Consider the following 15818-nt stretch of genomic DNA (forward strand, 5'->3'; position numbering starts at 1 on the left):
TCTTGTTTTACTAAATTTTCAAATAGATCCAGAGTCTTATGACTGGTTGGAGCTTGGAAGGTACTATGTGGTCTTAACCCTACTAGTTGATCTTTTTCTTGTGGTGGTCTCTCCGGTAGTACATTGTCAAAGAAATGTCGCAACTTGAGTTTTCGCATTAGTTTAAAAAAACTAACTTCAAGTTCCAGATTGTCAGATGTAGTGGTCGGTATAAACGATGTTCCTTTTTGTAGTAAGCCCAATTCATAAGGATTAAAGTAATGGTCACTGATGTTGATGACTAAGTGTTTTGTGGTTGGTTCTTTTTGGTTTTCTTCTCCTTCTCCTTCTCTTTGGAGGTCATGGTTGTACTTCTTGTGTTCGGTGGGTCCCTTTCTTTGTCCTTTGCCGGACCCTCTCCTGGGTCTCCTTTTTGTGCTTGGCCTTGGTCTAAAAAAGGACTAGTTTCAGTTACTTTGCTGGTAGTCGGTTCTTCTGCGGTTATCACCCACATTTATCGTTTAGACACAGTGCATGCAATGTAGGTCATCACGTTTTACCAGATATTCACTTACCTCACCTAAACCTTTTTTAATTGCGTTTTTCATCACAATGTGACTGTCTATATATATCACAACATTGTACGTATTTTTGACCATAGTTATTATTTCTGACAGTGTCGTTGTCCCTGATGAAGGGCATATTTGCATGCCCGAAATGCATTGGATACACCGAGATGACAATGTTTGACATGACAATGAAAATGCCAACAATCATTTAAATGAAAAAAGAAAGATGATATGAACCGCAACCAAATGATAACAAATAAAATGATCAATGAATGAATTGAATTACAGTGTGGAAGTCTTCTTCCACAATGGGGACATTCGACAGTGTGAGCCAACAGGGTGAGGTTTGAGACTCAAAGAAAACCATTTCATTCCATATTTACATTTTAGCAGGACACCCCAGTGTCGGACAGTGCTACAGCCAGGTGCATCTAATTTGCAGCCAAAGGTATGCTGTGATACTTGCCTGAGATTGATTAGTCAAATGACTGTGTGCCATTTTCTGGGGCCCACAATTACCATGGAGCTGGGTGTCTTGATGCTAAGGTAGGAAAAGCCAACCTAGATCTGTGAGAACAGATGGGTGTTTTGGGAATGCGCGTCCATCTGGCCAAACTTGTTTAATTGGGGCCAATTTCCTAAGACCATAGTGGTGTTGCTGCCTATCTGTGGGATGGATCACTGACAGAACATCGATTGACATAATATCGAGATACCAAAATATCGAGGATAAAATATCGACTGACAGAATATCGACTTCCTATCTTCAAACAGGTAAGTACAAAAATATCGACTCCAAAATATCGAGTGTAAAAAATATAGAATGTCAAAATATCGATTTTTTTAAATATGTTAAAAGTAACTTAAAAGTAATATAACATTAAATTAAATTAATATAAACATATTTTAAATACTCAAATAAACGACAAATTAAGAAATAATTAATGTAACTTAAAATATTTTTTTAACACACACACACACACATATATATATATATATATATATATATATCACAAACCAAAGTTCCTCGATCGTAAGGACGCCACTCCGCACAAGAAGGTTAACAAACCCTTTTATTTCGGCAGATACACATCAATGCTGGTATTTTTCAGTTCCCAACGCGTTTCAAGGCAAACATGCCTCTTCTTCATGGGGCAGGTAGCAAGTGACGAAGAGAACAGCAACCGTCATTTATCCAATTTGTATGCTACTCTCCAGTGAGGCATACTGGTAGTTGTAGTTCAGCCCCTCCTTTAGGGTCCGTGCACTTGTCACTATTAAAATCTGCTTATAAACAATTTTGACAGCACTCCAGTGGGCCCCAGACCTTTCAATGTCACTGCCACAATTCAAGAAATTCCTCGTGCGCTGTTCATGAGCTGCGAGTGAGCACCCATGCAGACCCGTTTCCGTTACACCGGGCGGTGCATCCTCCGCGGCTGAGGCTGCCGCGTGACATGACAAACCAAAGTTCCTCGATCGTAAGGACGCCACTCCGTACAAGAAGGTTAACAAACCCTTTTATTTCGGCAGATACACATCAATGCTGGTATTTTTCAGTTCCCAACGCGTTTCAAGGCAAACATGCCTCTTCTTCATGGGGTAGGTAGCAAGTGACGAAGAGAACAGCAACCGTCATTTATCCAATTTGTATGCTACTCTCCAGTGAGGCATACTGGTAGTTGTAGTTCAGCCCCTCCTTTAGGGTCCGTGCACTTGTCACTATTAAAATCTGCTTATAAACAATTTTGACAGCCCTCCAGTGGGCCCCAGACCTTTCAATGTCACTGCCACAATTCAAGAAATTCCTCTTGCGCTGTTCATGAGCTGCGAGTGAGCACCCATGCAGACCCGTTTCCGTTACACCGGGCGGTGCATCCTCCGCGGCTGAGGCTGCCGCGTGACATGACAAACCAAAGTTCCTCGATCGTAAGGACACCACTCCGCACAAGAAGGTTAACAAACCCTTTTATTTCGGCAGATACACATCAATGCTGGTATTTTTTCAGTTCCCAACGCGTTTCAAGGCAAACATGCCTCTTCTTCATGGGGCAGGTAGCAAGTGACGAAGAGAACAGCAACCGTCCTTTATCCAATTTGTATGCTACTCTCCAGTGAGGCATACTGGTAGTTGTAGTTCAGCCCCTCCTTTAGGGTCCGTGCACTTGTCACTATTAAAATCTGCTTATAAACAATTTTGACAGCCCTCCAGTGGGCCCCAGACCTTTCAATGTCACTGCCACAATTCAAGAAATTCCTCGTGCGCTGTTCATGAGCTGCGAGTGAGCACCCATGCAGACCCGTTTCCGTTACACCGGGCGGTGCATCCTCCGCGGCTGAGGCTGCCGCGTGACATGACAAACCAAAGTTCCTCGATCGTAAGGACGCCACTCCGCACAAGAAGGTTAACAAACCCTTTTATTTCGTCAGATACACATCAATGCTGGTATTTTTCAGTTCCCAACGCGTTTCAAGGCAAACATGCCTCTTCTTCATGGGGCAGGTAGCAAGTGACGAAGAGAACAGCAACCGTCATTTATCCAATTTGTATGCTACTCTCCAGTGAGGCATACTGGTAGTTGTAGTTCAGCCCCTCCTTTAGGGTCCGTGCACTTGTCACTATTAAAATCTGCTTATAAACAATTTTGACAGCCCTCCAGTGGGCCCCAGACCTTTCAATGTCACTGCCACAATTCAAGAAATTCCTCGTGCGCTGTTCATGAGCTGCGAGTGAGCACCCATGCAGACCCGTTTCCGTTACACCGGGCGGTGCATCCTCCGCGGCTGAGGCTGCCGCGTGACATGACAAACCAAAGTTCCTCGATCGTAAGGATGCCACTCCGCACAAGAAGGTTAACAAACCCTTTTATTTCGGCAGATACACATCAATGCTGGTATTTTTCAGTTCTCAACGCGTTTCAAGGCAAACATGCCTCTTCTTCATGGGGCAGGTAGCAAGTGACGAAGAGAACAGCAACCGTCATTTATCCAATTTGTATGCTACTCTCCAGTGAGGCATACTGGTAGTTGTAGTTCAGCCCCTCCTTTAGGGTCCGTGCACTTGTCACTATTAAAATCTGCTTATAAACAATTTTGACAGCCCTCCAGTGGGCCCCAGACCTTTCAATGTCACTGCCACAATTCAAGAAATTCCTCGTGCGCTGTTCATGAGCTGCGAGTGAGCACCCATGCAGACCCGTTTCCGTTACACCGGGCGGTGCATCCTCCGCGGCTGAGGCTGCCGCGTGACATGACAAACCAAAGTTCCTCGATCGTAAGGACGCCACTCCGCACAAGAAGGTTAACAAACCCTTTTATTTCGGCAGATACACATCAATGCTGGTATTTTTCAGTTCCCAACGCGTTTCAAGGCAAACATGCCTCTTCTTCATGGGGTAGGTAGCAAGTGACGAAGAGAACAGCAACCGTCATTTATCCAATTTGTATGCTACTCTCCAGTGAGGCATACTGGTAGTTGTAGTTCAGCCCCTCCTTTAGGGTCCGTGCACTTGTCACTATTAAAATCTGCTTATAAACAATTTTGACAGCCCTCCAGTGGGCCCCAGACCTTTCAATGTCACTGCCATAATTCAAGAAATTCCTCTTGCGCTGTTCATGAGCTGCGAGTGAGCACCCATGCAGACCCGTTTCCGTTACACCGGGCGGTGCATCCTCCGCGGCTGAGGCTGCCGCGTGACATGACAAACCAAAGTTCCTCGATCGTAAGGACACCACTCCGCACAAGAAGGTTAACAAACCCTTTTATTTCGGCAGATACACATCAATGCTGGTATTTTTCAGTTCCCAACGCGTTTCAAGGCAAACATGCCTCTTCTTCATGGGGCAGGTAGCAAGTGACGAAGAGAACAGCAACCGTCCTTTATCCAATTTGTATGCTACTCTCCAGTGAGGCATACTGGTAGTTGTAGTTCAGCCCCTCCTTTAGGGTCCGTGCACTTGTCACTATTAAAATCTGCTTATAAACAATTTTGACAGCCCTCCAGTGGGCCCCAGACCTTTCAATGTCACTGCCACAATTCAAGAAATTCCTCGTGCGCTGTTCATGAGCTGCGAGTGAGCACCCATGCAGACCCGTTTCCGTTACACCGGGCGGTGCATCCTCCGCGGCTGAGGCTGCCGCGTGACATGACAAACCAAAGTTCCTCGATCGTAAGGACGCCACTCCGCACAAGAAGGTTAACAAACCCTTTTATTTCGTCAGATACACATCAATGCTGGTATTTTTCAGTTCCCAACGCGTTTCAAGGCAAACATGCCTCTTCTTCATGGGGCAGGTAGCAAGTGACGAAGAGAACAGCAACCGTCATTTATCCAATTTGTATGCTACTCTCCAGTGAGGCATACTGGTAGTTGTAGTTCAACCCCTCCTTTAGGGTCCGTGCACTTGTCACTATTAAAATCTGCTTATAAACAATTTTGACAGCCCTCCAGTGGGCCCCAGACCTTTCAATGTCACTGCCACAATTCAAGAAATTCCTCGTGCGCTGTTCATGAGCTGCGAGTGAGCACCCATGCAGACCCGTTTCCGTTACACCGGGCGGTGCATCCTCCGCGGCTGAGGCTGCCGCGTGACATGACAAACCAAAGTTCCTCGATCGTAAGGACGCCACTCCGCACAAGAAGGTTAACAAACCCTTTTATTTCGGCAGATACACATCAATGCTGGTATTTTTTAGTTCCCAACGCGTTTCAAGGCAAACATGCCTCTTCTTCATGGGGCAGGTAGCAAGTGACGAAGAGAACAGCAACCGTCATTTATCCAATTTGTATGCTACTCTCCAGTGAGGCATACTGGTAGTTGTAGTTCAGCCCCTCCTTTAGGGTCCGTGCACTTGTCACTATTAAAATCTGCTTATAAACAATTTTGACAGCCCTCCAGTGGGCCCCAGACCTTTCAATGTCACTGCCACAATTCAAGAAATTCCTCGTGCGCTGTTCATGAGCTGCGAGTGAGCACCCATGCAGACCCGTTTCCGTTACACCGGGCGGTGCATCCTCCGCGGCTGAGGCTGCCGCGTGACATGACAAACCAAAGTTCCTCGATCGTAAGGACGCCACTCCGCACAAGAAGGTTAACAAACCCTTTTATTTCGGCAGATACACATCAATGCTGGTATTTTTCAGTTCCCAACGCGTTTCAAGGCAAACATGCCTCTTCTTCATGGGGCAGGTAGCAAGTGACGAAGAGAACAGCAACCGTCATTTATCCAATTTGTATGCTACTCTCCAGTGAGGCATACTGGTAGTTGTAGTTCAGCCCCTCCTTTAGGGTCCGTGCACTTGTCACTATTAAAATCTGCTTATAAACAATTTTGACAGCCCTCCAGTGGGCCCCAGACCTTTCAATGTCACTGCCACAATTCAAGAAATTCCTCGTGCGCTGTTCATGAGCTGCGAGTGAGCACCCATGCAGACCCGTTTCGGTTACACCGGGCGGTGCATCCTCCGCGGCTGAGGCTGCCGCGTGACATGACAAACCAAAGTTCCTCGATCGTAAGGACGCCACTCCGCACAAGAAGGTTAACAAACCCTTTTATTTCGGCAGATACACATCAATGCTGGTATTTTTCAGTTCCCAACGCGTTTCAAGGCAAACATGCCTCTTCTTCATGGGGCAGGTAGCAAGTGACGAAGAGAACAGCAACCGTCATTTATCCAATTTGTATGCTACTCTCCAGTGAGGCATACTGGTAGTTGTAGTTCAGCCCCTCCTTTAGGGTCCGTGCACTTGTCACTATTAAAATCTGCTTATAAACAATTTTGACAGCCCTCCAGTGGGCCCCAGACCTTTCAATGTCACTGCCACAATTCAAGAAATTCCTCGTGCGCTGTTCATGAGCTGCGAGTGAGACCCATGCAGACCCGTTTCCGTTACACCGGGCGGTGCATCCTCCGCGGCTGAGGCTGCCGCGTGACATGACAAACCAAAGTTCCTCGATCGTAAGGACGCCACTCCGCCCAAGAAGGTTAAGAAACCCTTTTATTTCGGCAGATACACATCAATGCTGGTATTTTTCAGTTCCCAACGCGTTTCAAGGCAAACATGCCTCTTCTTCATGGGGCAGGTAGCAAGTGACGAAGAGAACAGCAACCGTCATTTATCCAATTTGTATGCTACTCTCCAGTGAGGCATACTGGTAGTTGTAGTTCAGCCCCTCCTTTAGGGTCCGTGCACTTGTCACTATTAAAATCTGCTTATAAACAATTTTGACAGCCCTCCAGTGGGCCCCAGACCTTTCAATGTCACTGCCACAATTCAAGAAATTCCTCGTGCGCTGTTCATGAGCTGCGAGTGAGCACCCATGCAGACCCGTTTCCGTTACACCGGGCGGTGCATCCTCCACGGCTGAGGCTGCCGCGTGACATGACAAACCAAAGTTCCTCGATCGTAAGGACGCCACTCCGCACAAGAAGGTTAACAAACCCTTTTATTTCGGCAGATACACATCAATGCTGGTTTTTTTCAGTTCCCAACGCGTTTCAAGGCAAACATGCCTCTTCTTCATGGGGCAGGTAGCAAGTGACGAAGAGAACAGCAACCGTCATTTATCCAATTTGTATGCTACTCTCCAGTGAGGCATACTGGTAGTTGTAGTTCAGCCCCTCCTTTAGGGTCCGTGCACTTGTCACTATTAAAATCTGCTTATAAACAATTTTGACAGCCCTCCAGTGGGCCCCAGACCTTTCAATGTCACTGCCACAATTCAAGAAATTCCTCGTGCGCTGTTCATGAGCTGCGAGTGAGCACCCATGCAGACCCGTTTCCGTTACACCGGGCGGTGCATCCTCCGCGGCTGAGGCTGCCGCGTGACATGACAAACCAAAGTTCCTCGATCGTAAGGACGCCACTCCGCACAAGAAGGTTAACAAAACCTTTTATTTCGGCAGATACACATCAATGCTGGTATTTTTCAGTTCCCAACGCGTTTCAAGGCAAACATGCCTCTTCTTCATGGGGCAGGTAGCAAGTGACGAAGAGAACAGCAACCGTCATTTATCCAATTTGTATGCTACTCTCCAGTGAGGCATACTGGTAGTTGTAGTTCAGCCCCTCCTTTAGGGTCCGTGCACTTGTCACTATTAAAATCTGCTTATAAACAATTTACCAGTACCAGCATTGATGTGTATCTGCCGAAATAAAAGGGTTTGTTAACCTTCTTGTGCGGAGTGGCGTCCTTACGATCGAGGAACTTTGGTTTGATATATATATATATATATATATCATATTATTAACAAAACATATACAATATTTTTACCGTATGATAGAAAGAGCGTTAAATGTACTGTAACAACTCCATTGAGTGCAAGAGTAGGGTAAGCATTGGATAGCGTAAGGGTAAAAATTACTATTTCAACTCCAGAGAGTGTAACAGTAGGGAAAGCGTTGGATAGCGTAGGGGTTTAAATTACTATTCCAACTCCAGTGAATGCCACAGTAGGGAAAGCATTGGATAGCGTGAGGGTTTAAATTACTATTCCAACTCCAGTGAGTGCAACAGTAGGGTAATCATTGGATAGCGTAGGGGTTTAAATTACTATTACAACTCCAGTGAGTGCAACAGTAGTATAAGCATTGGATAGCGTAAGGGTAAAAATTACTATTCCAACTCCAGAGAGTGTAACAGTAGGGAAAGCTTTGGATAGCGTAGGGGTTAAAATTACTATTCCAACTCTAGTGAGTGCAACAGTAGGGAAAGCGTTGGATAGCGTAGGGTTAAAAATTACTATTCCAACTCCAGTGAGTGCAACAGTAGGGAAATTGTTGGATAGCGTAGGGTTTTAAATTACTATTCCAACTCCAGTGAGTGTAACAGTAGGGTAAGCATTGGATAGCGTAAGTGTAAAAATTACTGTTCTAACTCCAGAGAGTGTAACAGTAGGGAAACCGTTGGATAGCGTAGGGGTTAAAATTACTATTCCAACTCCAGTGAGTGTAACAGTAGGGTAAGCATTGGATAGCGTAAGGGTAAAAATTACTGTTCTAACTCCAGAGAGTGTAACAGTAGGGAAAGCGTTGGATAGCGTAGGGGTTAAAATTACTATTCCAACTCCAGGGAGTGCAACAGTACGGAAAGCATTGGATAGCGTAGGGGTTAAAATTACTATTCCAACTCCAGTGAGTACAACATTATGGAAAGTAAATATTTGTTATATAAATATACATAACATACATTTTAAAATCTATGACAAAATAATTTAATTATTTAAAAAATGAGTAAAATATATTACATAATCTATTACATTGAGAAATAATATTCAATACATTATATAAATGAACTACTAATATTAATAATTTACCTATTAACAATCAATTATTTTAAAATGTACAAATATTTTATTAATTAAAATCAATATATTTATTTAAACAATGCAATAACTTACAATTAAATTACTTCCAAAACTATTCCTCACACAACCCACTACAGAAATTAAATTAATTAATTTAACATATGTATTAATTAATCATTTATATGTATTTACCAATTATATTGTAATTATTTACCAATTAATAATTAATTAACTATTAATTCTAAATAAATACCAATAAATTAAATAACATTTAATTAATTATTATTAAATTACTTCCCACCCTAATCCCCTATAAACCCACAACCCACTACAGAAAATAAATTACTAAATTTAAAATATTTATCAATTCATCAATTGTAATTAATTACTAATAATATTTTAATTAATTACCAATTAGTAATTAATTAACAATTATTTTTAAATAAATATCAATTGTATAAAAACATATATAATTAATTATATTTAAATTACTTTCCACCTTATTCCCCCATAAACCCACAACCCGCTACAGAATTATATCACACAAAAATTAAACATTAATATTAACTTACCTTAAAATCGATATTTTTGTTGTCTATATTCTGTCTAGTCGATATTATGTCCATTCTATATTTTTGATTCAATATTATTGCTATTCTAGTCGATATTACATTTTTCAAGTCGATATTTTTGTAGTCTATATTATGTCTAGTCGATATTATGTCTGGTCGATATTAAATACTCGATATTATGTCTAGTCGAAATAAAAAACTCGATATTATGTCTGCTCACCCTGTGGGATCGATCTGGGTTTTCCTGTTTGCGCATTTGTCTAAGGGTTACGTGTCACCCCACCTGTGATCTGTCCATCAGTTGCTTCAGACCTAGGTCACAGGGCCTGCCTCACTACATACTTCTGACTCGGGGTTGAGGAGGAGGTCATATCGGGTGAATTAAACAGGGATGCAAGTTCGTTATTAAACGTACATATATCATGACGAGCATTGATATCATATTTTTCAATAATAACATGCACTCCACCAACAAGTATATTTTAGTTCTTTTCCCGCTATTCTTAATCAAATTCACATTAGCGTTCATCGTAAATCACATTGTAACTGGAATGAAGAGGGTCTAAAGGTAAGTAAAGGAATCAAGGAGTATGCATCCCGAAAATACAGTAAATATTGTAAATATAAAATTAACACATCATCGATGAAGGTGTGAGACTTTGGGAACTTTAGAAACCTCACAAAATTTGTGGGCTTTTTAAAGGTATGGTTAAAAATATTAGCAGACTAATACTATTGTAGGTAAACTTTGGCATGTTTAAAATACATTACACAGTGCAAAAAGTATGAACGTCACTCAGTTCCACTGGTGGTATTGTTGATGTGCTGAAGGTGCATCGACTATCTGTTGACCAGATTTGTTCTTGCTTTATCCAGGAGTCGTTGTCAGTGGACTGGTACATTAAACACCTTCAGGAGACCCTGGATATCGTGTATGAAGAGGTGAGAAGAGGGTAGCAATGGACACTGAGTTTTATGTTCCTAAGATCAATGCATGTGTTAGAGCATCAATTGCAGATCTGGAGTATTTGCTCACCAAGAAAACTTTCCATTCCTCCTCCTTTATATGGGTCCCTATACCTTGCATTTCTGTTCACCCTTCCCAGTTCCATGCCTGTTTGCCCCTCTTCCCCTAGTCCTGTATTATTATGTCCTTCCCTCTCCCCATTCATGTCATTGTCTCTCCCTCTCTTCCTCTTTTCTAGGTGCCTTACCTCTTTTATAATCACTCCATGTAATATTTATAAGTGGAACATGGTCATTCCACCATAACAAGGCTGTGTAAATCAAACGTGTTACTGAAAAATATCCCCCAGACATCTTAACATCTCCATGTGCAACTTTTACCTGGTCCAAGTCAGACTTGAAACAATTGAAAACTTGAGGCACACAGGGATCAAAACCAAGCAGACGATTAATTATTGATCAACAGTAATGTAACTTGCATGACTTGCATGAGAGTCAACAACACTTTACTACAGGCATTCTTCAACCACCTTCAAGGCTGTGTGTCAGTGAAGATCAAGCCAGTTCTCCCTTGCAACATAACCAAAAGGGATGTGTCCATATCCTAGTGACTCGCATTGACTGTGGAGTGCCGCAATAACTAAACCACGTCCTCTTTGCAGAATACCCAAATATGCCACCTTCAAGAGGTTGTTAATCACAGACCGTATATAATTCTTTGCTGCCCTCACAGCCACAACTTACGATGACATCCTCCCATCTACCATCACAAAGTCACTCTATTGAGAGCCACTCCAACAACTCCTCAAAGCCTGAAGCTCTTACAATCCTTCTTGCTCGAACCTGCCTCCTCACAAGCAGTAAGATTCATGATTCACAAAAATATATTACATTCTCCACATTCCAACTTAAACATTGCCTGGCCTTCATTCCAAGTGAAAACTCTCAGTGTCAAAAGAAATCACAATCCCGGAATGGTTGAATTTCACAACCTCACATCCAAAGTCTCTGCAATTGTGAAACCACTTCGGTTCATGATTGAATTGCGACCTCTTCTTCAAAACTAAATTGCCAAGAGAACTAGCCCTTAATTCTTAGATCAAAGCTCCATTAAACAATGGTTTCAGAATGGCTGTCCATACACAGGGCCTCAATTGAGAGATAAACAAGGACCCCCTGTGTATCAATAATACATAGATTCCTAGGGCAGGGCAAAAACCAATGTGAGTTCAAAATCCTAGGCCATCCACAAAATAAGTGACCATACAGACTGGGACCAATGGAGAAAAAAGAATTGTCGAAAGATAATGTGTATATTAAAAAATATATACATTTAATTAGACATAGATAAAAATCATATAGAGACTCAAATGATAAGTCAAATTATATGATACAGTAAAACAGTGACATATACAATTCTTGAAAAATACATCAAATACATTCATTAAAAAGCAAATACATCATAGTAACAGTGTAGATCCCGACTGATTTTAACAATTATATACACAAACATATGTTTACTAAGAAGACGATTGCACTTATTAGAGAATTATTAAATGGACTCAAATTGCCAAGAGAACTAGCCCTTAATTCTTAGAACAAAGCTCCATTAAACAATGGTTTCAGAATGGCTGTCCATACACAGGGCCTCTGCATCTGGGATCAGAATCTTAGTTGGCATCCAAGTCCCTGGCAATCTCCTGCACAGTCCCAACCCCTGCCCACTTCAACAAAGGGCTGAAAGTCAGTATGCCTCACTGTTAGCCTAAGGGATCTGCAATTACTTTCCCGCTAGGTCCGAATTACCTTTACGACCCGCTATATGTCAATTATATCCCTACCTCACACTCATCCCAATGTTATGAACAGAGCTTCACTGCCTCCTATCCATGTTTATGCTGTATGATTACCAATTAAATTTCCTCCTTTGCACAGCTAGTCTGAAAAAACACTGCTGAGCACGTGGTGAGCTAGCCTGGAGGCACATAAAATTCACAATTGGATGAGGCTCACCACTGTGTAATGTTCAGTGACCCATGCTTGCAAATCCAAGTTTGCACTAAGGGGTATATTTACGAGCCCCTTGAACCACTGTAGTGTCACCTTTTGTGATGCTCCCCTGGCTTAGACCACAAAATCATGTTTATGATGTCACCGCAGCTACTATGCGTGGCTTCGAATCGCCTCATAGATATAGAGTATGGCAAGGCAGCACAAATGGCTGTGTTTGTTTACGCGCTGGGAAAGTGTTCCATGGGTGTTGCAGTGGGTGATCCCACACAACACCCATGGATTTTGATGTTTCCACATATTTACAAAATCATGTAAACCTGAGGATGCACCAAAAACTTACAACACCCCAGGGGAGGCGCAACAAGGAGAAATATCTTAATTTCTATTCGTTTTTTCCTCTTTTCATATGTGCTGCATTTGGCAGCACACATGTTAAGAGGAAAAAGCCTCCCTGAATTGTTTTTGTGCAGGTAGGGGCACCTTCCTGCACAAAAACAATTCTGCCGACAACCCAGGCCTGCATGCACCATGATGCAAGGGTGGCTGCACTGGCGGAAGTGTGCCAAAGCAGCACTAGTGCTGGGGGAAAGGACAGGAATGCACCGTAGTACATAAATATGGTGCGATTGTACCCTTACAGCGCAGCTAGGTGACTTGCTGCACTGCCCTATGCCAAATACTCATAAGTGATGCACCTGAGAGTTTATTCAGCAAGTTAACCCCTAAAATTGCATCCGGTTTGTAAACTCCTCGTTTCTGTATCATTCCCACCATCATACACCTGCTGCTCTTCTTCTCCATTTCCGCTCTCGAACCTTTTGTAGTGTGTCCTTAACATTTGTTCATTATTCGTCCATCATCACACGCTTAGACCTAAGAGCCTCACAAATCAATACATTCATTGCTTAGGTCTCTATTCTTTCTGACGCCAAAACTGCCTAGTGAATCAGTGAATCAGCCCTTTGTGGTTTTTAATCCTGGACCAGATATGGGGCACAGGTCTCATCTTGACACTCACTGCAAGACCCTGTCAGAGATCACATCTTAGTGCTATTGGTGACAGAACCAAGGATTCAAACTAGCAAAGTGAGGCAGAATTGGCAATAACTATATACCTAAATTGTGCAGTAGTGCATGATGTTCTTTTAGGGACTCCTCAGTTAGACAGGTGTAAAAAAAACAGCACGAAAGGCGCAAACTTTCTTTTCTTAAAAAAATTGATACAAAACATGGGCAATGAAGCCCGAATTAATTAAGAATATGTTAAGAACCAAAGGACGCCATGATGTATGCTGAGTAGTCGACGGTGTTTCGACCTATTCAAATTAAGGTCATCATCAGGACAGGATTACACTTTAATCAGACGGTGCTGTGATTAAAGAAGCAGTACTGCAGTCATGAAGGAAACAATAAATTGTTTTTGTCAATCAACTTGAAAGTACGTCCCAGAGTGGATAAAGGAGTGCACCTTACAGGTACTTTTTTTTAAAGAAAAGAAATTTTGCGCCTTTCATGCTGTTTGTTTAAACCTGACATTTGAGAATGGGGCGACATCTCACCCCAACCAATCGCACAGCTGAAATGTAGTCACCGTGGCAATCTATTAGACCATTTTTTATTTATTTATTTTAACTTCATAGTCCTCCCTTGTTCCGTCTTTTTCAACTTACTTTCTTTTTTATCAGTACTCTAAATCCACACGTGGAATATAAAATCCCATTTTTCATGTTTCTAGTGTTCAACCTGTGTCCATCCGGACCTCTTGAAAGAACTCGATTAGTGCCAAGTTCATTTGAAGCAGCGTTTATTAAATAAAAACCCAATGCATTTCGGGCTGTTTAATGCCCTTCGTCGGGGCTCACTGCTTCATAGCATATACAATCCCACGTCCTTATTTGTTTAAACCTGTCACGTATCTCACTAGAGCTGTTCACATTTTTAACGACAACATTATTGTGTGCACTGATTTTTGAGTTACACTGCTAAACTATGTATTAGTGTTGCTATAATTAGTACAATTGTTAACTCCGTTTTCAAAAAAATCATTGCTTTCTCCATATTTCTGTTCTTTTGTAATTGATTTTACAGTTTGTCAATCTGTCTAGAAATAATACCTGTTGAGACATTGTTGGCTGATGCTGAATTTACCCAGGTCTCAGCTGGATTTACGGGTGTCTCTCCTGTAGTTCTTCATTGCTAAAATGAAGTAAGGTAGCAGCCTTACACCACCACCTGGGTGCAGCAGCAAATTACTGCTAAAGATTCCACAAATTGCTTTTCTCTGTGTTTGGGTAGCATCCGAGGCGAGCAATTTCTACTTGGTCTGGAGCACTGAATCCTGACATCTTTCCCGCTCCTTACATTTGCACCTCTTTCGTTCTGTCGTTTCTGCAGGTGCCTCGCGCCCTCGTGAACATGGTCCAGATTTTCGAGATTGAGGGTCTTCGAGAGATCTCAAGGCAAACACTGGGCTGCGCCTTGCTGAGACCGTAAGGACCCAAACTACAAAGTCTTCATATTTACGTATAGTCGTTCTTTCATAGCATGGACAAGACCCAAAGGGTGGCAGAGTGATCCAATAAAGAACAATTTCATACAAAAAAGAAACAGGAGATGTGATAAATACTCAAATTCGCAATGATACAGCACGCTTAGCTTGTGTGATGAACAGAAAGACAATAGTTACATATGGAGTGGTTCAAGATGTAGCCTAACCCAAAATAGTGGTGCCAATTTTTTTTAACAGTAAACCAATAGAGGGAGTAGGAGCTAATTATTAGGTCCAGCATCCACGCTCCTTAAATGCCACCGTTAAACAAAAGAGGGATGCTGTTCCTTCAGACAAAGCGAAAAAGAGAAATGACAAGCTTTTGGTCCGGACCAGGAGAGGGGGTGATTAACAGGATCAGGGGATCCGAGTGATCAGAAGTGAGTACTGTCTTTGGACACCTAGATGGGTGTCATGCTTCATCATTGGACTTCTGCTCGTTGGGCTGGTGCAACAATGCCCCACGGGCCCCTCGAGGGAGCTCTCTACCAGACATCTTCTGATCTGTTAGCCGTAATGATGAGCCATGCTGCAAAAACGGCCCTGTAACAAAAATGGCCCCCTGAGCCCAAAAGCCGGCCCCTACCCTTGCAGCTCACAGGGGGATTGCCCGTGCCCGCAACGGCCAGTCACAACCTGGTCAAGACTGATTTGAATATGGTTGAGTCCAAGCTGCAATGGCATAGTGAGCAAAATAACTATGGATTTGGGCCCAGATCTCGATACTGGCTGTGAGTGTTTGACATTGTTCAGCATTCCGTCCATCAATTGTTCTTTTGGCATTTGTCATCCAGAGTGGGATGGGTATGCCCAGATGTGGGTTCCATGCTCTCCATGCCACAGGAGTCAAGCTAGCCTGGC

The 15818-nt window shown here is 42.6% G+C and overlaps 1 protein-coding gene across 1 annotated transcript in view; it reads left to right on the forward strand.

Annotated features, from left to right (window-relative positions):
• The window catches only part of PLB1 (phospholipase B1), a 604804-nt gene that overhangs the window by 529290 nt on the left and 59696 nt on the right, over positions 1–15818 (forward strand). Inside the window, exons 51-52 of the mRNA XM_086926127.1 lie at positions 10307–10372; positions 14804–14898. Of these exons, the coding sequence (XP_086782253.1) occupies positions 10307–10372; positions 14804–14898 (161 nt within the window). The remainder of the gene's footprint in view (positions 1–10306; positions 10373–14803; positions 14899–15818) is intronic.

This window comes from Lissotriton vulgaris, chromosome 6 (genome assembly GCF_964263255.1).
Source record: "Lissotriton vulgaris chromosome 6, aLisVul1.2, whole genome shotgun sequence".
NCBI lineage: Eukaryota > Metazoa > Chordata > Amphibia > Caudata > Salamandridae > Lissotriton > Lissotriton vulgaris.